At 42.0% G+C, this 27,387-nt stretch overlaps 2 protein-coding genes across 2 annotated transcripts; both read right to left on the minus strand.

Moving 5' to 3' along the window:
- Positions 1–1,062: 1,062 nt before the first annotated feature.
- LOC308409919 (olfactory receptor 11A1-like) lies at positions 1,063–3,962 on the minus strand (the record flags this gene model as incomplete). The annotated part of the gene is made up of 2 exons (XM_080902916.1): positions 1,063–1,608; positions 3,772–3,962. 2 exons carry the CDS (start codon positions 3,960–3,962, stop codon positions 1,206–1,208), a joined length of 594 nt encoding a protein of 197 aa, XP_080759042.1. The 3' UTR covers positions 1,063–1,205.
- Positions 3,963–15,888: 11,926 nt separating this feature from the next.
- On the minus strand, positions 15,889–16,693 carry LOC308409920 (olfactory receptor 11A1-like; the record flags this gene model as incomplete). Its single annotated transcript, XM_080902917.1, is given in 2 exon segments — positions 15,889–16,389; positions 16,391–16,693. Coding segments are annotated over 2 exon segments (798 nt in total). The 5' UTR covers positions 16,688–16,693.
- Positions 16,694–27,387: the final 10,694 nt, after the last annotated feature.

Below are 27,387 nucleotides of genomic sequence, written 5' to 3' on the forward strand. Positions count from 1 at the left end.
GGGGGAAGAAGCTCCTCCCCTTTAAGGGCAGTATCAATGTCTCTACAATAGTTCTACATTCTATGATAACACATTTCTAAACTCTAAAATAAGCTAAACATTCTACACTATGTACAAGTCTAACACATTGAACATACACAAATAAAACCATTTTCAGCATGTAAACCAGAATAACAACAAACTTCATTTTTACATAAACTAATCACCCTGTCCTTAACACCCGCTTACTCTCTGAGCTTATTTTATATCTATGTGAAAGCGCTATATAAATGCAATCCATTATTATTATTATTGACAAACACCTTAATGAACACTTAAGCTTGGGGTAATAAGGCCTTGATCTATAAAAAATGAGGACACAATTAGACAACTCAGTCACTGAGAGGAAGATTTCCTATATTCATGCAATTTATTATTTTTGAATAATCGTGTGAATTTTTGTATTGATGTACTTGTCTTGATTTCATCTGTACAGGTGTTCCACACACTAACTCTGACTGCAATGCTCTGATATTTTACATTTGTCCTTACTACTGGCTTGCTGAACATAAGGATTTCTCTCAGGTCATGAGTATTTGGTCTTATTTGGAACAGGTTCTGAATGTTGTGGGGCAAAGATTTATTCGCTTCTTTGTACATTGTTTCCGCAGTTCTGAGGTCAACCAAATCTTTAAATTTGAGAATATTTAATTTGATAAAAAGTGGATTTTAATGGTTCTCTTGAAGTAGCTTTATTTATTATCCTTCTTGCTCTTTTTTGCAGAATGTATATTGGATGGGTGTGTTGTTATTTTATGTTAAGATAAACTGAAGTCAGGATTCTGTTTCGTATTTTGGTGAGTTTGAATCCATATATGAGAGGATTCATAACTGGAAGAATAGTGAGAAGCTCAATAGCAATCAAATTTTGGAAGATTCGAGATGAATCTGTGGAGTCAAATCGCCCATATATCGACTGAAAAACCATTACAAAGAGAAATATGATCAAAGAGGTCAGATGGGGCACACATGTCTGCATAAACTTTACCCTGTCTTCACTGGACCTCATGCATGTTTTAATAAGATGCGTGTAAATCCAAATTATGAAAAAGCCATGAAATATATAAACAATAAGTGTTGCATATGGACCAGTATTTTTTTTAAAAAAGGTTTTCAGAATCAGAATCAGAATCAGAAAGGGTTTTATTGCCAAATGTTGAGCAGGTTTACAACATTAGGAAATTGCTTTTGACTTCAGGACAAGCAAGTTTAACAATTAACCAGTCTGGACATAAGACTCTCTGAATGTTTATACCACATAACTTGACTCTTGATGTTATTGGGATATTGATGGAGAAAATGCAGAAAGGTGTCAGCCAGGAGAAACACACCAGCTGAGAGAGCCTCCTCATAGTCATGAAAGAGTGGTAGTGCAGAGGTCGACATATAGCCAGATACCTGTCAAAGGCCATGACAGCTAAAATGGACAAATCACAGGAGGAAAATGAGTACATGATAAAAGCTTGTAGCATGCATCCTTCATATGAGATGTGATGAAAAGATGACAGTAAGTCTGAAAGGAATTTTGGGTAGAAACCTGTGGACCCATAAAGTGCATTAATGCAAAAGCTACTAAGAAAAATGTACATAGGTTCATGGAGACTTTCATCCAAGACAATGAGCAGCACAAGAGAGATATTGAAAAACAGAATCACACAATAATGCAGTAAAGTTATTATGAAGAGGGGTACTCTGAAATTCATCGTGTCATTAAATCCTAATAGAACAAAACTTTTTACATTAGACACATTATCCATGATCAGAGAACTCAAATGCCTTATCATTTTAAAAATATGTGTGTGTGATTATATGTGAGTGTACAGAAAATAGAGCTACTGCATCTACATCTCTATCATTATCTGCTGTGCCTCTACACCTCCTCTTAATTATTGCCTTTTGTTCAACAACAAAACACACCTGGGAATTCAACCTCTGTTGATCTATTTAAAAAAAAATCCCCTGAAAATCAACAAAGCAATACTCTGGTAAGTGACTATAGTAAAAGTACCTTTTGAATTTACAGAAATAAATAATAATAAATGTGTTTTGGGTGTCTTAAAGGAAAATAAATGTAAACAGAAGGCAAGATCTATTACAGTTTGCAGGGGTAGGGTACAGCTGCTGTTGTAAATAGCATGACATTTTTATTTTTAAATTGCATTGAAGACCCACAACTTATGCTTGGCTGCTTTTGTTGATTTTTGCTCTGCATTTGGGACTATCCAGCCTTTTGTTTTTCATTTATTTGTTTATTTTTATTCAAAAGCAAATGAAATTGAGTGGCGACGTTTCAAATAAATGGTATCATTTGTACAAACAGAACTCATTGCTATCAGCTGGAACAGTATTACTAATTTTAATTGCTTAAGTACCAGCGCTCCTTTAAGATCGTCCCAGGCACAGGTCAGGTTACTCCTTTTCACAATTTGCTTCACAAGGAAGAGAACATAAGCATTTGCTTTTTTGATATACAGTGGTTTGTAGCCTGGTGTGATGACAGCCACTTAATTTGGGATGTAAAGAAAACCCAAAAGACTGATTTCAGAGTAAAGGTGTGCAGAGGCCTAGGTCAGAGAGTTTTTCAACTCCCACCTCTGGCAGAGCTTTAGTAGCATTTTGATAATTACCTGAGAATAAAATTTTAGACCCAAGGGTATTATAGTTAAGTGTAACTAAACTAGGTGAGAAAAAACATGTTAGTCAACCAGAAAAAGAAGATAGTCGTCAGAAAAAGATGTAACGAAATTAAACCCCTTTTAAAATGCAAGACAGAAATGAATAATGTACAGGAAATGTGTTTAATTTCAATGTGTGTGTGTGTGTGTGTGTGTGTGTGTGTGTTTTTAATTTAGACATGTACAAACCAAAAGAAAATTCTACTTATATTTCAATTAATGAAGACAGTCTGGTAATATGTATATTGATTAACACTATACTGTACATATGTAAACAGATTTCTTTGCCCCTCTCTGCAGAAACACTCATGACTTTAATCTCAAAGCTAAACTTTTACCACATATAAAATTCAAAACTCTTTTTCTTATTTTTGTTAATTTAAATCCATACATGAGGGGATTAATAATTGGTGGGATGAGGAGAATTTCCATTGCCATGAAATTTTCAAAACTTTGTGCTATTTCCTTTGAGCCAAATCGCATGTATAACATATCAAAAAGAAAAGACAGAACAACAACCGTTAAAGAGAATAAATGTGGTACACATGTCTGCATGAATTTGTTCCAGTTTTCTTTGGATGACTGACATGTTTTGATCAGATGTACATAAGACCAGAAGATAAAAACGGCATGACCAAAATAAAAGGTGTAATTAAAAGCAGGAATAATAACTTTAGCTACAGAGGCAGAGCAAGCCAGATTAGAAATTAACCAGTTTATACAGTAGATCCTTTGTATGTGTGAGCCACATAACCTTGATGTTGCTGTTGTTATCGTGCTCATTAAGAGAAGGTAAAAGGGAATAAGCCAAGCAAAAAATACAAAAATACAAACTCTTTGTTTAGTCATCAGAGAGTGGTACACAAGAGGTCGACATATAGCCACGTATCTGTCATAGGCCATGAGAACTAGAAGAGAGAAGTCAGCACAAACTGAAGAGTGCAATACAAAACCCTGTAAAAGGCATCCTGCATAAGAGATGACATGAGTGGTGGACAGAAGATCATAGAGAAACTTGGGATAAAATGCAGCTGTCCCATAGAGTCCATTGAAGCACAGATTGCAGAGGAAGATGTACATGGGTTCATGAAGTTTTTTATCCACAATGACTGTCACAATTATCGTCAAATTTACCAGCCAAATCACACAGTAACACAGTAAAGTGAGAACAAAGAGAGTGACCCTGTAGTTTGCAATATCACGTAAACCTGAGAGAGTAAAAACAGTAATTACTGAAACATTATCCATAATAAAATATTAGTTTACCTTACTAGGTGTCATTTCAAACTGAGAGCAAATGACATTTTTACAAGTTAAAGCCAGGGTGTAATTAAGTCTGTCTGTGTACTGTCTCCCTGACAAAGTATGTCACCAGAGGTTTATATACACTTCTTGTCAGCCACATTTATGTAGTTAGTATGATGTAAGCGATGCTTTCACTCCTTGAGTTGAGTTAAAAATTAATTTCTTTGTATTTTATGTAACTATTGAGATCTGGGAAATGACTACAAACAGGTTTGAGCAAACGATGAGCAGTGAGATAAATTAATGCATTTAGTTTAAGAAGAAGAGCTTGCAAGAAGAGCTTTAGCAGCATCCCGAGGAATTTTAGGGGGTGATTCATGAGTTTCAAGCTTGTTGTTACAATCTATTCAAGCTCTCTATATGCAACAAGACCTTAATTTTCAGTGTAAAAGACAACACAGTGATTAAGGCTATTATACATTTGATAAGCAATGCATTCTTCCCTTCCCTCAAAAAAACATAATACAGCTGGGTTATATTGAGTCTTGCTTTTCTTTTTAGATTGTAAAAGAAATGAATCCAGTGAAACATATTTTGTAAATGAAAATGTATTTTACCCTAACAACCAGGCCTCTTTATAATGTTTAAACCTGAAAAGAAGCAGAAAAAAACATACTTACTGCCTGAAATTTTCAACAATAACCTCAGAATACTTTTGAATACTGTTTACACAGTGTAAAACAGCGACTTTGGACTGAGAGTATTATAGGTAACTACAAGTAAACTAGATGCAACAAAACTTTTCAGTTTTCAAAAGGAGATATTAAACTTAATGTTTGCATTTACAAAACAAACAAACAAAAATAATAATGTGCAGGAAATGTGCTTAGTTTCACTCATTTTTTTTATTTAATTGTGTAAAAACCATTGAGTCTGTGATGTCTATATGATTTTAAGTGTTTATAGTTTAATATACGTAATGAATTTATGCAAACTAATGAAAGGTAACACTTTATAACATGATCTGCCACTATGGCGGAAGTACCCTGTACAAGTGCAATTTGAGGACACCAAAGGTAGGTTTTTGCAAGAAACAGCGAAACAAGAACACCGTAAGTACACTGTACTTTCTGGGGCGTGGGTCTTGTTAAGGTGCAGTACCGTGTACTTGCGGGCATTTTTCAGGCAACAAGTCGGGTTTTTTGCAAGAGACAATGAAACAAGTATACTGTAAGTACTAGTAATGTGTGGATCGATACTGAAATATTGATTCCTCTGATGCCAGTCATTTATGTTCTAGAATCGATTCTCATATTAAAATATCGATATTTTAGTAATTTAGGGTAGATTTGTAGTTTATCATTAACAGGAACACAGTGGAAAGAAACTATATCATTAGGACTGTCTACATTGGAAGGAACTACTTCCTCTTCCGCCTTTTTATAGTCATGTGCAAATGTGGTTGTATAAATGTGTCTGCATGCAGACAGGAAGCTGAGACAGCGTACTTGCGTCGTCTCAGCTTCCTGTCTCTGCTGAGAGTTCAGGCAAGCCATCTCAGCTGTCTACGGCGGCCTCCACTTGAAGCTCTATCAAACCATCTTAGCCTTCTGTCTCCACTGAGATCTCGGGCGAGCCACCCCCATCCTCTGCTGGAAGCTCCGGTGAGTTCATTGAGCCAACTGAGGACTAGTGATGCGCAAATCATGAACAAATCACTTTACTGACTCATGAATCATTCACAAGCCCAACTGACTCACTGACTCATCCCTGTTGCTGTTAGCAGCAATATATCTAGCTTCTAATTAAAATTGTGAAGAAAAACACAACATCCAGTATCTGAACAAAAAAATTTCTGCTCTGAACTGGAAGAAAAAACCCTGAGTAGAAGCTCACATCAAGAAAATAGCTCCTCGGTTCACAGTAGCATCGCTCTGCTAACATGCTAACAGCACATTCGAGCTACTCACCCCCTCCCTTCTTGTGTTGAATCGTAAGCGAAAGCGAATCACTCAGGACTCGCTCACCCCCTCCTTCCTCTGCTGAATCATAGAGCTAACGAATCACTCACTCACTCACTCACTCACTAACCCCCTTGCTTAATTGCTTAATTTTAGAAATGTTTTTGCTCTTTTTTGCTCTATAAAATAGTTGTTTTCTTTTAGAATCATTCATCTTAGCAGTAGGATTTACATGAAAAGAGAAACAAATTAAGTTTGAGTGAAAATGTACATTTTTTGCACTTTGGTGAGTGACTCATTAAAACTCGATTCAGTAAAAAGAATCAAATTTACCATCACTACTGAGGACTGCACCCTGCTGTCGCTGCCTGAGCAGAGCCAATCCCCTTCACAGCTGGTGAAGGGGATTGGCCTGGTGTTAGTGTTCCCCTGTCTCGTCAGGTTAATCAGGTCCAGCTGTGTCTCCCACCTGTGTGTGTGATTTCCCAGTGTCCCTCTGTGTATTTATAGTGTGTGTCTGCCTGTGTTCCTTGTCGCGTCATCTGTTTCTTGATAATTCCAGCATCTCTCTGCCCTTTATTCCAGCTCTCCATTCTCTGCTCGTCATCCCTGGTGTCACCTCCTTATGTTTTTCCCTGTGCGTTATTCCATGAGTTATGGTTTCGGGTTTTGTTTGCTATTAGTTTCCCCATTTTAGGTTAATGTTTAGTTCTGTCCTGGCTTTTCTTATTTTCACTGTCCACAAGAAAGCTCCCATGTATCACAGCAAGTGCCAGCATTTTGGGTCCTTCTTGACAACACCACACGACTGCTGCCCCAGCCGTGACTGTTGTGCCGTCGACCTTGGGTTGCCACCCTGAAATGCATTGTTTCAGCCGGTGTTCTCGCAACTAACCTCCTGAACTGTAGAGGAGCAGCCACTCTACTATCAGCCCCTCCCGGATGGCTGAACTTCTCACCCTATCTCTAAGGGAGGAAACCCATTTCCACTGCTTGTATCAGTTTCAGTCACTACCCATAGCTCATGACCATAGGATGAGGGTAGGAACGTATATCGATCGATAAACTGACAACTTCGCTTTTACATTCAGCTCTCTCTTCACCACGATGGAGTGGTGCAACATCCGCATCACTGCTGCTGCAGCACCAATGCATCTGTTGATCTACCACTCTCTTCTCCCATCATTCGCGAACAAGACCCCGAGATACTTAAACTCCTCCACTTGGGGCAGGAACTTATCCCTGACCCAGAGTGGGCACTCCACCGTTTTCTGGCTAAGGACCATTGCCTCCGATTTGGAGGTGCTGATTCTCACTCCTACCGCTTCACACTCAGCTGTCAAGGTTCAAGGTTCAAGGTTCTTTATTTGTCACATGCATAGTTATACAACTATAACACACAGTGAAATGTAGCCTGACACGCTCCTCGACATGTGCAAAAAAATTGGGGGGGGGGGGTGTAGAGGAAAAACATTATATATATATATATATATATATATATATATATATATATATATATATATACACATATATATATATATATACACATATAGTATATACATTGGGTGAATGTGCAGTAGTAGCAGCAAGCAGGTGAATTCTGTACATTAATATGAATAGACATCTGACTATTTTACAGGATAGACAATATAAACATATTTAAAATTAAAGGAATTGAAATGTACATTGTGCCTTGGTTTAGTGTCTGGAAGAATCCTGTCTCAGTCAGTTATAGATGATGTGAGAGGGCGGGTGTGTGTGTTTAGGGCACGGATGGCTTGGGGATAGAAGCTCCTCTTGAGTCTCTCTGTCCTTGCATCTCCTGGTGTAGGTGTCCTGAAGCGGGGGGAGAGCAATCCTGCAGCAGCGTTCTGCTGTACGGATCACTCTCTGGAGAGCTTTTTGGTCCTTCACACAGCTGTTCCCAAACCACGATGTCATGTTCTGTGTGAGGATGCTCTCCACAGCGCCTGTATAGAAAATCCTGAGGATCTTTGGAGAGACCCTGAACTTCCTCAGTTGTCGTAGGTGATACAGGCGCTGCCTAGCCTTTTTGGTCTGGACCTGAATGTGGGCAGCCCATGTCAACCATTCCATTGTGAGCTGGAGCCAATAACCTGATGAAGCCAACAAAACCACATCATCTGAAAAAGCAGAGATGAGATTCTGAGACCACCCAAGTGTAAGGCTCTGTCACTTGGCTATGCTTCCTCCGCGAAATGTTACCTTGTTTGGTTGAAATAGTTAAATGCTGTCATTGCTTTACTTAAATTTGTAAGTCTTAGTTCAAGCTTTAGGATAAAAGACATTGTTCTGTTTCTGTTCCCCTCCCCAGCCTGTTGAATGGTGAGGGGGGGCTATAGTGTAACTGTAGGAACATCCTATGTGCAGTGTTGGGAAGGTTACTTTTAAAATGTATTCCATTACAGAATACAGAATACATGCCCCAAAATGTATTCTGTAACGTATTCCGTTACGTTACTCAATGACAGTAACGTATTCTGAATACTTTGGATTACTTAATATATTATCATGCTTTTTACAACAACGTGAATGTACTATTGCTGTGTGATTTATTACTATTACTGAAGGTCCACGACTCCGAACTGTAGTAAAGGGACCTCTGACTAATACGGCGGGGTCCCTGTCGGCTTGTAGCCGAAAAATAGCTTTACTTTGTTGTGTGGGTCAATTTTTCTTGCGAGAGACAGAGAGAGGCGTTGAAAGGCTGCTCCAACAGAACTTATTGTTTTCGGAGGAAAACACGAACACGGTGTACAGTCGAGTCTTAATAGCTTACTTACAACTGGGCTCGTCAGACACTCTTCTTGGCTGCAGTGGTTATTATTATATTTACATGCTTCCAGCTCCCGTTTTTGCTCGATGACAACTCGTACCTTTCCACTCCCCTTTTTCTCCCTCCTCGCGCTCACAGACCCATAACGTGTATGGCAGTCCATTCTCCCTGCAACACGGACTACACTGCCCATGATGCTACATTCTTTAGAGCTATGCTTGTAGCATTCTGCCTGTTAGCTTAGCACAACAACAACAACAACAACAACAACAACAACGAAAAGGCACTCTCTCACCCAGGAAACACACAGTCGCAGAGAGAAAGAGAGCGTCACCCTGTAACCATGGCAACCGTAACGCTGCCGCCTGGAACAACAGAACATAGCTGTCAAACAAAATCCAAACAGTCCTGACCCGCGACGAAATGAAACAGGAAAGTACCGCAGTGTAATCCATTTATTTCAACAAAGTAACTGTATTCGGAATACCACCTTTTTAAACGGTAACTGTAACGGAATACAGTTACTCATATTTTGTATTTTAAATACGTAACAGCGGTACATGTATTCCGTTACTCCCCAACACTGCCTATGTGTGTTCTGCTTTGTTATTTAGTGGGGATGTTTTAGTTCTTACTCTTTATCCCCTCACCTGCGTTTCTGTATGGTAGACCGTTACAGGAATTGAGCCATATACATCGTAAGGGGAGATGACCCTTTTGTGAGCAGGAAGTCCAACAGAAACACCCACATTCACACACACTCACTCACTCACTCACGTGCACACACTCATTCACGTGCACACACACACACACACACACACACACACACACACACACACAAACATACACTGAATGCCTTTGTTTTATGACGCACCATAGGGGGGATTTTACAGTGGGTTATGTGTGACCACTGAGTTAATAAAAGAGCTGCGAGAGGGGGCCGATGTTTTTGGAGCTGTCTGGGATCAGGTGAGGAGCTTGCAGCTCCAAGACCCTGGTCTGATAAGCTCCCCTTGCAAGTTAAAATGGATCGAGCTCTGTCTTGCTTTGTTCACGGGAAAGCAAGACAGAGTCTCTAAACCAGCTGGGCCTGCAAAGCGCAGACCCAACAACCTTATCGTGGTGGAGGGGTTTGTGTGTCCCAAGAATCACAGGGCTATGTTGTCCAGGGGCTTTTGCCCCCTGGTAGGCTCTCCCATGGCATACTGGTCCTGGGTGAGGGACCAGACAAAGAGCAATTTAGAAGAGCCCTATAAGTACAAGACCAAGGGAACAGTTCACCCTGCCCGGAATAGGGTTACCGGAGCCCGCCTTGCATTTTCTGCACAATAAGGCGCACTTAAAATCCTTTAATTTTCTCAAAAATTGACAGTGCGCCTTATAATCCAGTGCACTTTATGGTTTGTATCTGGGGGTGCTTACTGACCTCAAACCGATTTTATGTGGTACACAGTGCTCAAAAATCTATAAAAAATGTTTTTTGTACAACTTTGGTAAGCTACAGTCAGAGCATTACTGCTGCCATTGTCAGGAGCCTCACTGAGTAATGGTAAATGGGCTGCATTTGTACAGCGCTTTTCTAGTCCCTATGGACCCCAAAGCGCTTCACACTACATTCAGTCATTCACCCATTCACACACACATTCCCACACTGGCGATGGCAAGCTACATTGTAGCCACAGCTGCCCTGGGGCGCACTGACAGAGACGAGGCTGCCGGACACTGGCGCCACCAGGCCCTCTGACCACCACCAGAATCAGAATCAGAATCAGAATCAGAAAGGGGTTTATTGCCAAAAGTTGAGCAGGTTTACAACATTAGGAAATTGCTGCGGTGCTTCAGTGCAAACATAGTGTCATAAATAGCACTTAAATAGACATGAAAAAAATAAAAGTAGGGATAAGAATTAAAAGTGCTACGTAGAAAGATATGTGCATGAGCTATACATGAGATATATACATGAGAATAAGAATTAAGAGTGCTACGTTGAAAGATATATACATGAGTGCAGGTGGTGATCAGTGCCAATCATGGAATGATGCAGTGAACACAGCGTAGGGTCATGTGTTAGTAGCGGGAACAGTCATATGGTTATTGTTCATGTGTCCAGCAGCAGAGGGGAAGAAACTGTTCTTATGGCGAGAGGTTCTGGTGCGAATGGACCGGAGCCTCCTGCCTGAGGGGAGCAGGTCAAACAGACTGTGTCCAGGGTGAGAAGGGTCAGCTGAGATCCGAGCTGCACGCCGCAATGTCCTGGAGGTGTACAGGTCCTGCAAAGATGGGAGTCTGCAGCCAATCACCTTCTCAGCAGAGCGCACAACACGCTGCAGTCTCTGTTTGTCCCTGATAGTGGCTCCAGCGTACCACACGGTGATGGAGGAGGTGAGGATGGACTCGATGATTGCAGTGTAGAACTGCATCATCGTCCGTGTTGGCAGGTTGAATTTCTTCAGCTGCCTCAGGAAGTACATCCTCTGCTGGGCTTTCTTAATGACGGAGGTGATGGTGGGCTCCCACTTCAGGTCCTGGGTGATGGTGGTACCCAGGAGGCGGAATGAGTCCACAGAGGTGATGGGGGTGTCAGTCAGGATGATGGGGGGGAGTGGGGCTGTGTGCTTCCTGAAGTCCACAATAATCTCCACTGTCTTCTGGGCATTCAGCACCAGGTTGTTGTGGCTGCACCAGGACACCAGACGTTCAACCAGTAGGCAAACGTGGGGTTAGTATCTTGCCCAAGGATATTTGGTATGCAGCCAGGAGGCAGCCTGGGATTGAACCACCGACCTTCTGATTAGTGGCTGACCTGCTCTGCCACCTGAGCTACAGCCACCCCGGGTAATCCGGGTCCACACTCCGCTTCGGGTCCCAAAGTCAAACCAACACTGCAGCATCACTAAGAGTTACTGTCATGGCTGTGTGCAGGCAGGCAGTAGAAGGATCCAATATGCAGGACCTTCAAAAGCAAATAGTGCACTTTAAACAGAAAGTCCACAAGAGACGCTGGAGCTCAAATCCGATCAAGTCAGATCAAGTCCAAATCCAAATGCTCACCAATGATGCCGGGGCTCAAAAACAATTTAGGAGGCCAACACGGAGGTTGACATCACAGGAACCCATGGCAGAAAAGTTCAGGGGGACAACCCCGAGGTCGACAACACAACAGTCCATTACTGAGCCAGTCCGGAGGCTGGCCGCGTGGAAGACAGCGGTAGCGACACAGGCGACGCAAATCTGGAGGACGACCATGCGGAAGGCAGTGGCGGCGACACAGTTCAGGAGGCCGCACATGACAGCGATGATGTCCAGCCAGCGGCCTGGAAAGTGGCCGGTGATGTTGAGGTGGCAAACGTGGACAAGCTGGCCGTGCTAGACGTGGACAAGCCAGCCGTGCTAGACGTGGACATGCTCTCCGAACAGGACGTGCCTGGAAAGCAGCGAGGCAGCTGCAGGACTAGACGAGGCAGGACCAGACGGGGCAACCACAGGCGACAGAACTGGCCCAGACAGTGACTTGGCAGCCGCAACCAATGGAGCAGGTGGTGGCGCTGCAGGTGACAGTCTGGAAACCGTAGGTGTTGGTGCTGGAGGCGACGGTGTGGAAGCCACCGGCGATGGAGCAGGTGGTGGCGCTGCAGGCTGGATGGACTCCGTGGAGCCTCCAACAGGAACGGATGACTAAACGGGCCCCTCAGACCCTCCAGCCAAAGGCAGAGGATGGCTGGAACGGCTCCTTCAACCCTCCAGTGAAGACGGACAATGGCTGGCGCAGTTCTCCAGAACCCCCAGTGGGAACAGAAGCAGAATCAGCAGCCACAGAGTCCTCTGGCAGACACGAAGTAGAACCAGCAGGCGCAGAGTACTCTGGCAGAGACAAAACAGAACCAGCGGACACGGAGTCCTCTGGCAGAGATGAAGCAGATGGCTGGAATGGTTCTCCTGAACCACCAGTGGAGACGAGGAACGGCTGGAGCGGTTCTTCTGAACTCCCAGCACAGAAGAAAAATGGCTGGAGCAGTTCTCCAGACCCCCAGTTGATGAGACACTCCGTGGTATGGGAGCCGCAGAGTGCTGGAATTGCTCACCTGAGCCACCAGCAGGAGCAGATGCAGGCCAGAAAGTGCGAAGACCCCTGGCTGAGACGAAGCCGGGGTTACCAGCTTCGGTAGGTAGCTGAGCAGGTGGTGGAGCAGATGACAAAGCTAATGGCTGAGCTGCAGGAAGAGTTGGTAACTGAACTAGAGACAGAGCTAGAGACTGAACAGGAGACAAAACAGATAGCTGAACTGTTGACCAAACAGATGGCTGAGTTGAAGACTGAACTGGTAACTGAACAGATGCTTGAGCTACGAACTGAGCTAATGACTGAAGTATTGGTTGTAGTAGTGATTGTGGTGGTTCTCCCGAGCCTCCAGAGTGTTACCTAATGAAAATTATATAAAACTATTAATCCACTATAAACTAGTTTTGACTGTGCTATGATAGATGGTGGGCATCTGGTCTTGTATGCTCATGTTCTCCTGAATTTCCTCACAGAGATTCAGATTTTTTAAGATAGAAATATAGAAATAAACTTGATAAATATGTTTTGAGAAACCAAGTATAATGTGTCTGAAAGGCCACAACTATGAAAATACTAAAAGTCCGATTTTAACTAAGTAACTTACTTAAAATCAGATTTAGAAATTTTAACTACGAAAAACACAAAATATTATTGTAAATTTTCTTTTTTTGTGTTCCAAGTTACATAATGCATCTTCTATCTATAAACTATAGAGCAGGGGTTTTAAACTCAAATACAAAGTGAGCCAAAATTCAAAACTGGAACAAAGTCGTGGGCTAACATTTATATTCATTGAAAAAAAAATCTTCCTCCAGATATAAGAATAAATCTTTTCTTATGGACTCAAACACGTTTTGCTGAAAAACTGAATATGGAACAACCAAAGCTTAATACTAAACAATATATATATTAGCTGTATAATACCAGTAGGCCAGCTTTGATAATAATTTGGTATGGCTTCGCGGGCCAAATGTAATTAGGCTGTGGGCCAAATTTGGCCCACGGGCCAGAGTTTGACACCTATGCTATAGAGGTCATGTACATGTTACACTGTCTATTGATTAACAATGTAATTCAAATTTCTCTTAAATTAAATATGTACATATATGAACACTTTTTCCCCTCTGTGCAGACACACCTATGACTTTAATCTAAAAGTTGAACTTTTACCACATATAAAATTCAAAACTCTTTTTCTTATTTTTGTTAGTTTCAGTCCATACATGAGGGGATTCATGATTGGTGGGATAAGGAGAAACTCCATTGCCATGAAATTCTCAACATTTTGTGCTATTTCTTTTGAGCCAAATCGCATGTATAACATATCAAAAAGCAAAGACACAACAACAACTGTTAAAGAGAATAAATGTGGTACACATGTCTGCATGAATTTGTTCCAGTTTTCTTTGGATGATTGACATGTTTTGATCAGATATACATAAGACCAGAAAACAAAAACAACATGGCCAACATAAAAGGTGTAATTAAAAGCAGGAATAACCAGAGGTGGGACCAAGTCATTGTTTTGCAAGTCTCAAGTAAGTCTCAAGTCTTTATCCTCAAGTCTCAAGTCAAGTCTCAAGTAATGTCAGGCAAGTCAGAGTCGAGTCTCAAGTCACTGGTGTAAAAGTCCGAGTCAAGTCACAAGTCTGAAATTTTGAATTTCAAGTCCTTTCGAGTCATTAAAAAAAACAAAAAAAAGCATGTTGCAGTTATGCTAAATGTAAATATTAGACCATGTAATTTTTAAATCTGTGTTTTTCTCAACACATGACAAAATAGTGAACTTAGAAAATATACACAAATTGTGAAATTGCACCTCTTTAGAATGCAGCTCAATTAAACCTAGCTCCAAGAATAATTTTCACCGACAGTTCTGAGATAAGCTGCATGTTATTCTTGGATGCGGTTGTAGGACCGGCTTTAAAATCGCATGACAAAAATATCACACACATTAAAAAAAAACTGCATCACCAACGTAGCCTGGAAAACATTTGCTAGTTAGATGAAGTCAGCTATCTCATATTTATATGCATATTTATAATCATACGGTTCTTGGAGTGAGTGCATACACTCATGAAGTTTAGTAACTTCCGGTCACTGCAACAAGCCCAGGTACAGTTTACCGCCGGATGGGTACAGGACCTTGAAACGCACAGTGTAGAACGAAAGACCATCGTACGTATCATATAAGTTTACCAGTCTCACAAATCGTCTTCATAAATACACATTCGTTAACCGTTTATTAATAGGACCTTTGAGCTCAACGGTAATTAATTAGTAGTGGAAATAATTTCTGGTACGCATCACAGAAATGTAGCAGTGACAATAATACTGTATGCTGTAATCGTACTGGGCAATTAGTGATACAAAAAACCTGTTTTATCCTGTGAATAAAAGTATATGTTTTTGTCAATGTACCATAATAACAGAAGCGAAACGCAATATTGTGTCAGGACAATTCACTATTTATGCACAATAAACAAAGGAGCATAGCGCGACAATTTCTGTTCAGCGCCAGACTTGCTTGTAACCTATATCACCAATTATGTTATGAAAATGACGTATTAACTACAACAGCAGACTGACCTTTGTGGAAATGCTTGGAGCAGACTAACCTGTGAGCTGGAGTGTTCTGGGACGTTATATTTGATCTTTGAATGGCTGCAATCCAGGCCATCCGTCGCCTGTTTGTCACTTCGGAAACATGGCTCGAACAATTTCTCTTAAACGTCGTAATCCGATAACAACCGATCTCTTTACCCGTCGGCTTCCCGTGGCTGTCATGCGACCGGCTATTGCAGTTAATAATACAACAGCTTCTTGACATTTTTGTGTTTCTTTTTATCTCTGTGTAACTGATTTTAATTGAAAGCCTGCGTGCGCTAGTACTTCTTGCCACGAGTTCCCAGAATCCTTTGCGGTTCTACCCGTGAATGACGTCACATTTTCAATCTCTATATAATATGCGTGTTAAATTTTATATTTGGGGTGAAATATCAAGTCTTTTCAAGTAAACCGGTTCAAGTCCAATTCAAGTCCCAAGTCATTGGTGTAAAAGTCCAAGTCAAGTCACAAGTCTTAGAACATTTTTTCAAGTCAAGTCTAAAGTCATAAAATTAATGACTCGAGTCTGACTCGAGTCCAAGTCATGTGACTCGAGTCCACACCTCTGGGAATAACAATTCTAGCTACAGAGGCAGAGCAAGCTAGATTAGCAATTAACCAGTTTACACAGTAGATTCTTGGTATGTGTGAGCCACATAACCTCGATGTTGCTGTTGTTATCGTGCTCATTAAGAGAAGGTAAAAGGGAATAAGCCAAGCAAAAAATACAAAAATAGAAATTTTTTGTGTAGTCATCAGAGAGTGGTACACAAGAGGTCGACATATAGCCACGTATCTGTCATAGGCCATGAGAGCTAGGAGAGAGAAGTCAGCAGCAACTGCAGAGTGCAATACAAAACCCTGCAAAAGGCATCCTGCATAAGAGATGACATGAGTGGTGGACAGAAGATCATAGAGAAACTTGGGATAAAATGCAGCTGTCCCATAGAGTCCATTGACACACAGATTGCAGAGGAAGATGTACATGGGTTCATGAAGTTTTTTTATCCACAATGACTGTCACAATTATCGTCACATTTACCAGCCAAATCACACAGTAACACAGTAAAGTGAGAACAAAGAGAATGACCCTGTAGTTTGCAATATCACGTAAACCTGAGAGAGTAAAAACAGCAATTACTGAAACATTATCCATAATAAAATTCCAGACTGAGAGCAAATTACATTTAAACAAGTTAAAGTCAGGGTGAAATGAAGTCTGTCTGTGTACTGTCTCCCTGACAAAGTATGTCACCAGAGGTTTATATACTCTTCTTGTCAGCAACAATGAACTGGTTAGCATGATGTAATCTGTCATAGGCCATGAGAGCTTTAAAATACAAGCTCTTTGTAGTCATTTCCCAGATCTCAGCAGTTGCATAAAATACAAACAGGTGTGAGGAAATGATGAGGAGTAAGATAAATTAATAAATTTAGTTTAAGGAGAAGGGCTTGCAAGAACAGCTTCAGCAGCATCCCGAGGAATTTTGGGGGGTGATTCATGGGGTATTGAGTTTGTTGGTACAGTCTATTCAAACTCTCTACACATGCATTAAGACCTTCATTTTCGGTGCAAAACAGCAACACAGTGGCTAAGGTTGTTACAGTTAAGTATAAGTAAACATTGTACTTAAACATATGAAGGTAAACTTCAGAAAAAAAACTAACTGAAACCTTTTTTTCACTTACAAAACAAAATCAAGTAAAATTAGTATTTTTGATTCACAAATGTAAAAACCAAAAGGAAGCTCTGATACTTGTATTTCAATCAGTGCAATATCTGCAAACTAATGAAGTGCATCTAGCCATATAACATACAGGTCACAGTGTTTGTTTATCAACAACAATGAGATATGCACATACACAAAAACATTTTTTTTGTGTGCAGAGAAATTCATGACTTTAATCTAAAAGCTGGTTTGTCATGGTATGGGTTCTGGGACCCAGTTGTTTTTGTAATTCTGGGTTTTGTATATTCTTTGATTGAGTGTTTTTCTTTAAGTTCTTTTGCATTTAGTGTTTTCTTATTCCCAGGTTTTATTCATGTGCCTCCTCCTGTGTTCCATGTGTCATGTCTAGTTGAGTTTTCATGTCTGCTCTTCCCCAGTTTCAGCGTCTAGTCCACGTTTCTGTCTTTCTCTCATGTTTCCTGTTTTAATTTGATAGTTCCCCGTCTTGCGTTCAGTTTTGCTTCCTCACAGTTTCATGTGTGTTTGTGTAATTAGCCCCAGCTTTGCTTCCCTCCTGGTTCTCATCCCCTTGTTATCCTTTGAGTATTTAGTCCTTTGTCTTCCTTTACCTGTTTGTGTGCGTTTTCTCCATGTTTTTCCTAAAGTTCCAAGGTTTTTCAAGTGTTCCAGATTTTGTTTTTATTTGCTTGGTTTCCCCAGTTTAGGGATTCTCATGTTTAGTTTGAGAGCTCTTCAGTTGGAGTGGTGGTAGTTCGTAAGAGATTAAAGGATGACCCCAACCTCAGCAACAGGACCAGTCTCAGCACCGACCAAGTGTGTTTGCTTTTGTAACTGTGTCTTAATTCCACCTATTTCACATACAAGGGTCAGTACTACAGGCAGAACGATGGGTGTGCCATGGGTTCCCCAGTTTCTCCTATACTGGCCAATTAGATGGAAGAAGTGGAAAAGATGGCTTTGTTATCCTACCCTGGAACACCACCAAGTCATTGGTTCAGATATGTGGATGACACCTGGGTGAAAATCAAATCTCAGGACGCACTGGGGCGGACCACCAGGTGGCTCCACCCACACCCAGGGTTAGGGGAAGTGAGGGGATGAAGGTTTTGGCGCTTTCTATGTTCAGTTGTGTAAAGCAGTGATTAAAGTTGGAACAGTCTCCTAAACGCTGCCTCACCTCACAGTCTAATGCTTCAAGCTGCCTTCAGCCTTCTGTTGCTACTCCTTCAAATACTTATCAATGATGTTCGCTCGCTCTACGGTAGAGTATCACTTCCTGTTCCTGCTCAAACACAGTGGTGTTTCTGAGTAGCTTATTTGCTTAGCAATTTAATTCACAGCCTTTAAATACATTCTTCTTTCATAGTATAATCTTCACGTGCTTCATCCAAAGCACACTTTCTGTGTACTCACTACCTAAGTTATAGCCAAAGTATTCACTCACTGTCTCTGTACTGTTTCGCTAGCTTAGCTTAGCTCGTAGCCAACTCGTTAGCACCATGGCTACTTCACCTGTCCCTCCTGCACTTTCTTGCTCATTGTGTCAGATGTTTAGTTACTCCTCGGCCTCCTTTAGCAGTAATGATATCTGTAACAAATGTAGCATATTTGCAGCTCTGGAGGCCAGGATTACTGAATTGGAGACTCGGCTTCGCACCCTTCATTCACCCGTAGCTAGCCAGGCCCCTGTAGCTGGTGCAGCCGAAGATAGCATAGGCCCCGCTAGCTGTTCCCCGGCAGACCCCAAACAGCTGGGGAAAGAGGGCAGCTGGGTCACGGTGAGGAGGAAGCATAGTCCTAAACAGAAGCCCCAGGTACACCACCAACCCGTTCATGTGTCTAACCGTTTTTCCCCACTCGGCGACGCACCCGCCGGGGGTCAAACTCTGGTAATTGGCGATTCTGTTCTCAGACATGTGAAGCTAGAGACACCGGCAACCATAGTCAATTGTCTTCCAGGGGCCAGAGCAGGCGACATTGAAGGAAATTTAAAACTGCTGGCTAAGGGTAAACGTAAATTCAGTAAAATCATAATTTACGTCAGCAGTAATGACACCCGGTTACGCCAATCGGAGGTCACTAAAATCAATATTGAATCGGTGTGCAACTTTGCCAAAATAATGTCGGACTCTGTAGTTTTCTCTGGTCCCCTCCCCAATCAGACCAGGAGTGACATGTTTAGCCGCATGTTCTCCTTAAATTGCTGGCTGTCTGAGTGGTGTCCCAGAAATGATGTGGGCTTCATAGATAATTGGCAAACCTTCTGGAGGAAACCTGGTCTTGTTAGGAGAGACGGCATCCATCCCACTTTGGATGGAGCAGCTCTCATTTCTAGAAATATGGACAAATTTATTAAACCCCCCAAAATATGACTATCCAGAGTTGGGACTAGGGATGGGTATCGTTTAGGTTTTATCCGATACCGGTGCCAAATCGGTACTTTTGAAACGGTGCCGGTGCTCAAACGGTGCTCAAACCGGTGCTTAAAGAATGGAGAACACAAAATTGGTCCAAAAACCTCTCATGTTCAGCTGTTTTTTGTAAAAATATAACAATGTTAGCCTTTTCTGCAGCTATGGGGCATATATGGTATCACTCTTGGCTGGAAGCAGTGCTTAAACAATGGAAAAAACACAAACTTTGTCCTAAACCTCTCATGTTTAACTGTTTTCTACTTTTTCTTTGGTCATTTTAGCCTTTTTAGCCAGGGTGAAGGGAGTATCTGCCATCAAACAAGAAGACAGCAGCATGTAGCTATGATGATGTTTGCTAGTTCACCTTACATGCATTAATGTAATAACGTGGTTAGCCTACTCACGCAGAGAAGAACGGCTGCTGCTGCCATCATCATCCGTCATCATTTCTGCTACACTGGCAGGGCTAGGGGCCAGGACTCTCCTCTTCGTGTTTTTGGGGGATGTTGCATAACAGGCAACCCACCCGCAGTAGATGTGCTCGGTGTGAGGTCTCGCAGCAAGCTATCAAATACGGCGCATTTCTGGGCTTTTAAAAAAACGCTATGCGTCGCCAGGTGTTTCATCGGATTTGAGGTGTTACCTCCTTTGACAGTATCACAGTATCAGCTTAAAGCACTTGTTGCAGGCTGCTGAGTTTGCATATTTTGCTATGAAGTACAGCCAGACTTTTAACCGCTTCGCCTTGGACATTTTTAATCTGTAGCTCTGCTTTAACAGAACGTACGTACGTACCTGGCCCCGCCTACTATCCTCGGAAACGTAAAATGATTGGCTAGAATCTAAAGTGTATCACAGCTCAGGAAAAAAAAGCACCGAAATAAAGCACCGAAATGTGCGCTGCTTTTCGGTCTGGTTACTACCGTTTATGTCAGAACCGGTGCCATCATGGCACCGGACACCGGTACCCATCCCTAGTTGGGACCAGGAAGCAGAGTTGCAGTCTTACACGCCTCTCTGCAGCTTCTCTCCTCCTGCTACCCCCCCAAAAACGCATCTCCATAGAGACTGTGTCAGCTTCCAAAAAGACAAATAATAAACTAAAAACCAGCAACAAACAACTTAAACATAAACAATTACAAAGAAAGAACAATACAGTATCCACATCTGAACCAAAGAGTAAAACAGTGAAATGTGGATTATTAAATATTAGGTCTCTCTCCTCCAAGTCTCTGTAAGTACATGACTTAATAACATGCCTCAACATGGCATTTAATCTGTTATTAGACTCAATTGGTTTCTCTCAAAATGTAAAAGAACCCACCCACCACTTTTATCACACTCTACACCTTGTTTTAACATATGGCATAGAAACTGAACATTTAACAGTGTTTCCTGAAAACCCTCTCCTGCCTGATCATTTCCTGATAACATTTACATTTACAATAATTGATTACACAGCGGTGGAGAGTAGACTTTATCAAAGTAGATGTCTTTCTGAAAACGCTGTAACTAAGTTTAAGAATATAATCCACCCACTGTTATCATCTTCAATGCCCTGTACCAACACAGAGCAGAGCAGCTATCTGAACGCTACCCTAACAGAGGTCGATTATCTCGCACACAAGAATTTCACTCACATGTGCTGTACCAATGTACCTGCACATGTGATGTGACAATAAAAGTGATTTGATTTGATTTGATTTGTTAATAATTTCACCTCCTCACTACGTACGACTCTGGATACTGTAGCTCCAGTGAAAACTAAGGTCTCTAATCAGAAGTACCTGACTCCGTGGTATAATTCTCAAACACGTAGCCTAAAGCAGATGACTCGTAATCTGGAGAGGAAATGGCGTGTTACAAATTTAGAGGATTATCATTTAGCCTGGAGAAATAGTTTGCTGCTTTATAAGAAAGCCCTCCGCAAAGCCAGAACATCTTACTATTCATCACTGATTGAAGAAAATAAGAACAACCCCAGGTTACTCTTCAGCACTGTAGCCAGGCTGACAAAAAGTCAGAGCTCTTTTGAGTCAACCATCCCTTTAACGTTAACTAGTAATGACTTCATGAACTTTCATCATTAGAGAAAAAATTACCAATAATCATCCCACAGATGTAATATTATCTACAGCTACTCTTAGTACCACTGATGTTAAGTTAGACTCTTTTTCTTTTAACTTCAATAATTACTTCCTCCAAACCATCAACGTGTCTTTTAGACCCCATTCCTACAAAACTGCTCAAAGAAGTCCTGCCATTAATTAATTCTTTGATCTTAAATATGATCAACCTATCTCTAATGATCGGCTATGTACCACAGGCCTTCAAGCTGGCTGTAGTTAAACCTTTACTCAAAAAGCCATCTCTAGACCCAGCAGTCTTAGCTAATTATAGGCCAATCTCCAACCTCCCTTTCATATCAAAAATCCTTGAAAGAGTAGTTGTCAAACAGCTAACAGATCATCTGCAGAGGAATGGTTTATTTGAAGAGTTTCAGTCAGGTTTCAGAGCTCATCACAGCACAGAAACAGCTTTAGTGAAGGTTACAAATGATCTTCTTATGGCCTCTGACAGTGGACTCATCTCTGTGCTTGTCCTGCTAGACCTTAGTGCAGCATTCGATACTGTCGACCATAATATCCTATTAGAGCGATTAGAACATGCTGTAGGTATTACAGGTACTGCACTGCAGTGGTTTGTATCATATCTATCTAATAGACTCCAATTTGTGCATGTAAATGGGGAGTCCTCTTCACACACTGAGGTTAATTATGGAGTTCCACAGGGTTCAGTGCTAGGACCAATTCTGTTTACATTATACATGCTTCCCTTAGGCAGCATCATTAGAAGACATAGCATACATTTTCACTGCTATGCTGATGACACCCAGCTCTATCTATCCATGAAGCCAGATAACACACACCAATTAGTTAAACTGCAGGAATGTCTTAAAGACATAAAGACCTGGATGGCCGCTAACTTTCTGCTTCTTAATTCAGATAAAACTGAGGTTATTGTACCCGGCCCTGAAAATCTTAGAAATATGATATCTAACCAGATTCTTACTCTGGATGGCATTACCTTGGCCTCCAGTAACGCTGTGAGGAACCTTGGAGTCATTTTTGACCAGGACATGTCCTTCAACGCACATATTAAACAAATATGTAAGACTGCGTTCTTCCATTTGCGCAACATCTCTAAAATTAGAAATATCCTGTCTCAGAGTGACGCTGAAAAACTAGTTCACGCATTTATTACTTCCAGGCTGGACCACTGTAATTCATTATTATCAGGATGTCCAAAAAAACTCACTGAAAAGCCTTCAGCTAATCCAAAATGCTGCAGCAAGAGTACTGACAGGGACTAGAAAGAGAGAGCATATTTCTCCTGTTTTGGCTTCCCTTCATTGGCTTCCTGTTAAATCCAGAATTGAATTCAAAATCCTGCTCCTCACATACAAGGTCTTAAATAATCAGGCCCCATCTTATCTTAATGACCTTGTAGTACCATATCACCCTATTAGAGCACTTCGCTCTCGCTCTGCAGGCCTACTTGTTGTTCCTAGAGTATTTAAAAGTAGAATGGGAGGGAGAGCCTTCAGTTTTCAGGCCCCTCTTCTGTGGAACCAGCTTCCAGTTTGGATTCGGGAGACAGACACTATCTACTTTTAAGATTAAGCTTAAAACTTTTCTTTTTGCTAAAGCATATAGTTAGGGCTGGAGCAGGTGACCCTGAATCCTCCCTTAGTTATGCTGCAATAGACGTAGGCTGCCGGGGGATTCCCATGACGCATTGAGTTTTTCCTTTCCAGTCACCTTTCTCGCTCACTATGTATTAACAGACCTCTCTGCATTGAATCATATCTGTTATTAACCTCTGTCTCTCTTCCACAGCATGTCTTTTATCCTGTCTTCCTTCTCTCACCCCAACCGGTTGCAGCAGATGGCCGCCCCTCCCTGAGCCTGGTTCTGCCAGAGGTTTCTTCCTGTTAAAAGGGAGTTTTTCCTTCCCACTGTCGCCAAAGTGCTTGCTCATAGGGGGTCATATGATTGTTGGGTTTTTCTCTGTACCTATGAAGCGCCTTGAGGCGACTTTTGTTGTGATTTGGCGCTATATAAATAAAATTGAATTGAATTGAATTGAATTGAATGAAACATTGAGATATCTCGTGTTGTCCTTACCTACCTCCACATTGGTGACATCTGAGGCGAACATGCAAAAGTTCGCACACGGAGCCAGCTCCAGCCTGGAAGCATCGGCGGCTGCCAGACTTCCACCTCCACCTATAGTTGCATTTATTGTGGTTAAGCTGCCGGATTTTTGGCTTTACAACCTTCCTTCATGGTTCGTGCACATCGAAGCTCAGTTTGATTTTCGTGGCGTTTCAGCCAACGACACGAAATACCATCATGTGGTGGACTCGCTGGATCCACTGTCCACCCGCTGCATTATGACCCTCCTCTGGGATCCCCCCACCCAAGTGAAATACACTCCTCTCGAGGCACTGCTGCTGTGGCACTACTCCCTCTCAGATGCAGAGCGGGCCGAGAAACTCCTCTCTCTCTCTGGCCTGGGTTATGATACTGCTCTCAAGCTCATGGAGAGCATGCTGTCCTTGCTATCCCTGGCTTATCCAAGACTAAAGAAAGCGGAAACGGCTGTCCAAATCCCCACAAGGCTGCCCGCTATGTTGATTGGAACGATGGAGCGAGCCGTGGCTTCTCAGAATGGGGTCATTAGACGCAGCACGGATGACATCTTGGAGGGGCTTGCGGCTGCTGTGAGTACTGAGACTCTGACAACATCTGATAACATCTGACAACATCTTGGACAAGCTCACAGCTGTTGTGGACCCTCATGCTCTATGAGCAAGCTGGATAACATCTCAGTATGGATGGATAACATCGTGGAGAGGCTCACAGCTCTCCAACGGGAATGATGAGAGACCAGTGATGGACATTAGACGACTGTAAAATTGACATGCAGTGGTTCACACTAAAGAAAGAACACCACCATTATTTCACCACCATTTATTTCAAAATTCCTGCAGTGCCTTAACAGATGTCATACACGGAAAATCTGAAACAGCCCGGACTTTGTCTGGCAATGGAACCAGGGTGTTTTGTTTTGTGTGTCAGTTCTACTAGTGAACGTCACAGTTGCTGCAAAAAAGCCACCAAAGGCAGATTGCAGTGTAAATGCTGAGTGACACACCTGCTGTCAGACCTGCAGGATTTATCCCTGTGCTGTTCTCATCAGTGTTATAGTGGACACAAACTATTTTTTGGAGTTACATAAACAATTTGTGTGCCTTCTTATTTGATGCAGAACAGCTGATTGTTCTGTAAATGCTTTTAAATGGTTATATAAAAAACGTCTGAGCTTTGGCTGAATTTTTAGGTAAATAGTACCATATAACTTTGTTGTTTGCAAAACTTGTGCATATTTTTTAAAAATGTACAATTTCTATTTGCATTTATGACAATGATTTGTTAAACATGCTTGTGGTTTTTACAGTCAAAAACATCACTTTCTACTCATATTTTAAATTTTGCCTGAATTTAGATAAATTGTGCTGATACAGTATGTCAAAATGAGAAAATAACAGATTGGCAAGATAAACAGTTTTTAAAAGCTTGAAAAGGGACCTTGAAAGTGCTTAAAATGTACTTCAAATTGACACTGAAAAAAGCGTATGAACTTTTATAACCGCTTTCTCCCCAGAGCAGTGCACCTGCTGCAGCCACTGTACACTGTAAAAAGGCTAATGACTCTGTTGACTGGCTCCCGGAACATGTCCCGGCATTTTCCGATGCTAAGTATGCATTAACTGATGCTGCCCTACTGACCCACCCATCGGCGCAGATTGCGTTGAACGCCGATGCGTCGGACATAGTGGTGGGTGCTGTGCTAGAACAGCGAATGTCAGGTTGCTGGCAACCGCTTGCCTTTTTCAGCCGCACGCTGCGCGACAACAAGCGCAAATACAGCATTTTCAACAGGGAGCTACTGGCTCTCCACCTGGCGATGCGTCATTTTTGTTTTTTTCTCTAAGGTCATAACTTTACCACACACGTGGAGTGCGCCATTTGGCAGCCATTTATGAGTTTACCACGGACATTCAACATGTGGCTGGTAAGTCCAACCACGTGGTTCACTGTCCCATGCGCTGGTTTCTCCAGTTTATGCATAGACTACTCCGCCATGGCTGCTGATCAGAGTGGTGACCCAGACTTCCTTGCACTTAAATCTGTGCAGACAGGCCTCATGCTGGAGGACAGACCCATGCAGGATGGCGGTCCTCTCCTGGTCTGTGACGTTTCCACCGGCCACCCACGCCCGGTGTTTTCCTTTTCATGGCGTTGTCGCGTTTTTGACTCGATGTATGCTCTACCTCATCCAGGGATCCGGGCCTCTGTTAAACTGGTCAGGTCTAACTTTGTTTAGCCAGGCCATCATAAATCTGTGTAGGAATGGGCAGCAACGTGTGCTCCATGCCAGCATGCGAAGGTCCATAAACACACTAAGGCACCCCTTGAGCAGTTCCTCATCCCCGGCAAATGTTTTGATCATGTGCATGTATATCTGGTGGGTCCCCCTGCTGCAGTCACAAGGTTTCACGCACCTTTTGACCATCGTTGACTGCACCCACCACCCAGTGGCCAGAAGCGATACCTCTGGTGTCCGCGACTGTAGCAGTGGTGGCCAGAGCATTTTTGTCAACTTGGGTTTCGCATTCCGGTCCCCTGAGTTTGTTTTGGAGCTTTGGTCGGCCATAGCCGATAGACTGGGGGTCAGGGTCCATTGCACCACTGCATACAAACCGCAAGCTACCGGGATGTGTGAGCGGTTGGTTCCACAGGTCACTTAAAGCTGCGCTTCGTGCTTCCTTAAAGGATGACAACTGGGTTGACTGCCTCCCGTGGGTTTTGCTTGGGCTGCGCTCTGCAGTTAAGAAGGATCGCGTGTCTCCAGCTGAAGTGGTTCTTGGTCAGCTCCTCCACGTTCCCAGTGAATTCTTGCTCGAGAGCCCCTCCCCCGTGCTTCGAACCATCAGTGCTGTCTCTTAACGTTCAATTACGCTCGCTTCGCGTTCCTAGTCATGTGCACCATTGCCTGCCTGACACCTTTGTCCCGAAGACTTTAGAGATTGCTAAGTTTGTTTTTCTCAGGCACGATGCCCACAGGACACCACTGCATCCACTGTATGACGGCCCGTTTAGGGTTATCGAACTGGGCCGGAAGCATTTTGTTTTGGACTTTGGGGGTTTTAGGGAGACTGTGTGCGTTCACAGACTTAAATACATAAAAATTGTGTAGAAAGTGTGCGTAGTTTCACTCCTTTATTGTTATTAAATGTTTAAAATCCAGGAGAACGATCTGATGCATATGCTTCTGTAGACTGCAATGTCTATATGATCTTAAGTGGTTGTAGTTTAATATATGTGATTAATTCATGCAATACATGCAAGCTAATGAAAAAGATATAAAAACTATAAATCCACTGGTAAAACATTTTTGACACTGCTGTGACAGTTGGTGGGCATCTAGCTATCAGGCATCTAGCCTTGTGTGCTCATGTTCTTCTTTATAACTCACAGAGATTCAGATGTTAAAAGATAAAAAGAAAAAAACTTTTGATAAATATAGGACACCAAATATAATGCATAGCATAGATGTGTGAAAGGCTTCAGGTATGAAAATAGTTGTCTGATTTTAACTAAGAAACTTTAATTTAAACTAAGAAACAAACATATTATTTTTGTAAATTTTATTTTATTGTGTTCCAAGTTACATAACACATCTTCTATCTTAAGCATAGAAATATAAACATTTCTCTTAAATTACATATGTACATATATTAAAAAAAAGTTTCCTCTGTGCAGAAACAC

Source organism: Rhamphochromis sp. 'chilingali' (assembly GCF_963969265.1).
Source record: "Rhamphochromis sp. 'chilingali' genome assembly, chromosome: 14".
Taxonomy (NCBI): Eukaryota; Metazoa; Chordata; class Actinopteri; order Cichliformes; family Cichlidae; genus Rhamphochromis; species Rhamphochromis sp. 'chilingali'.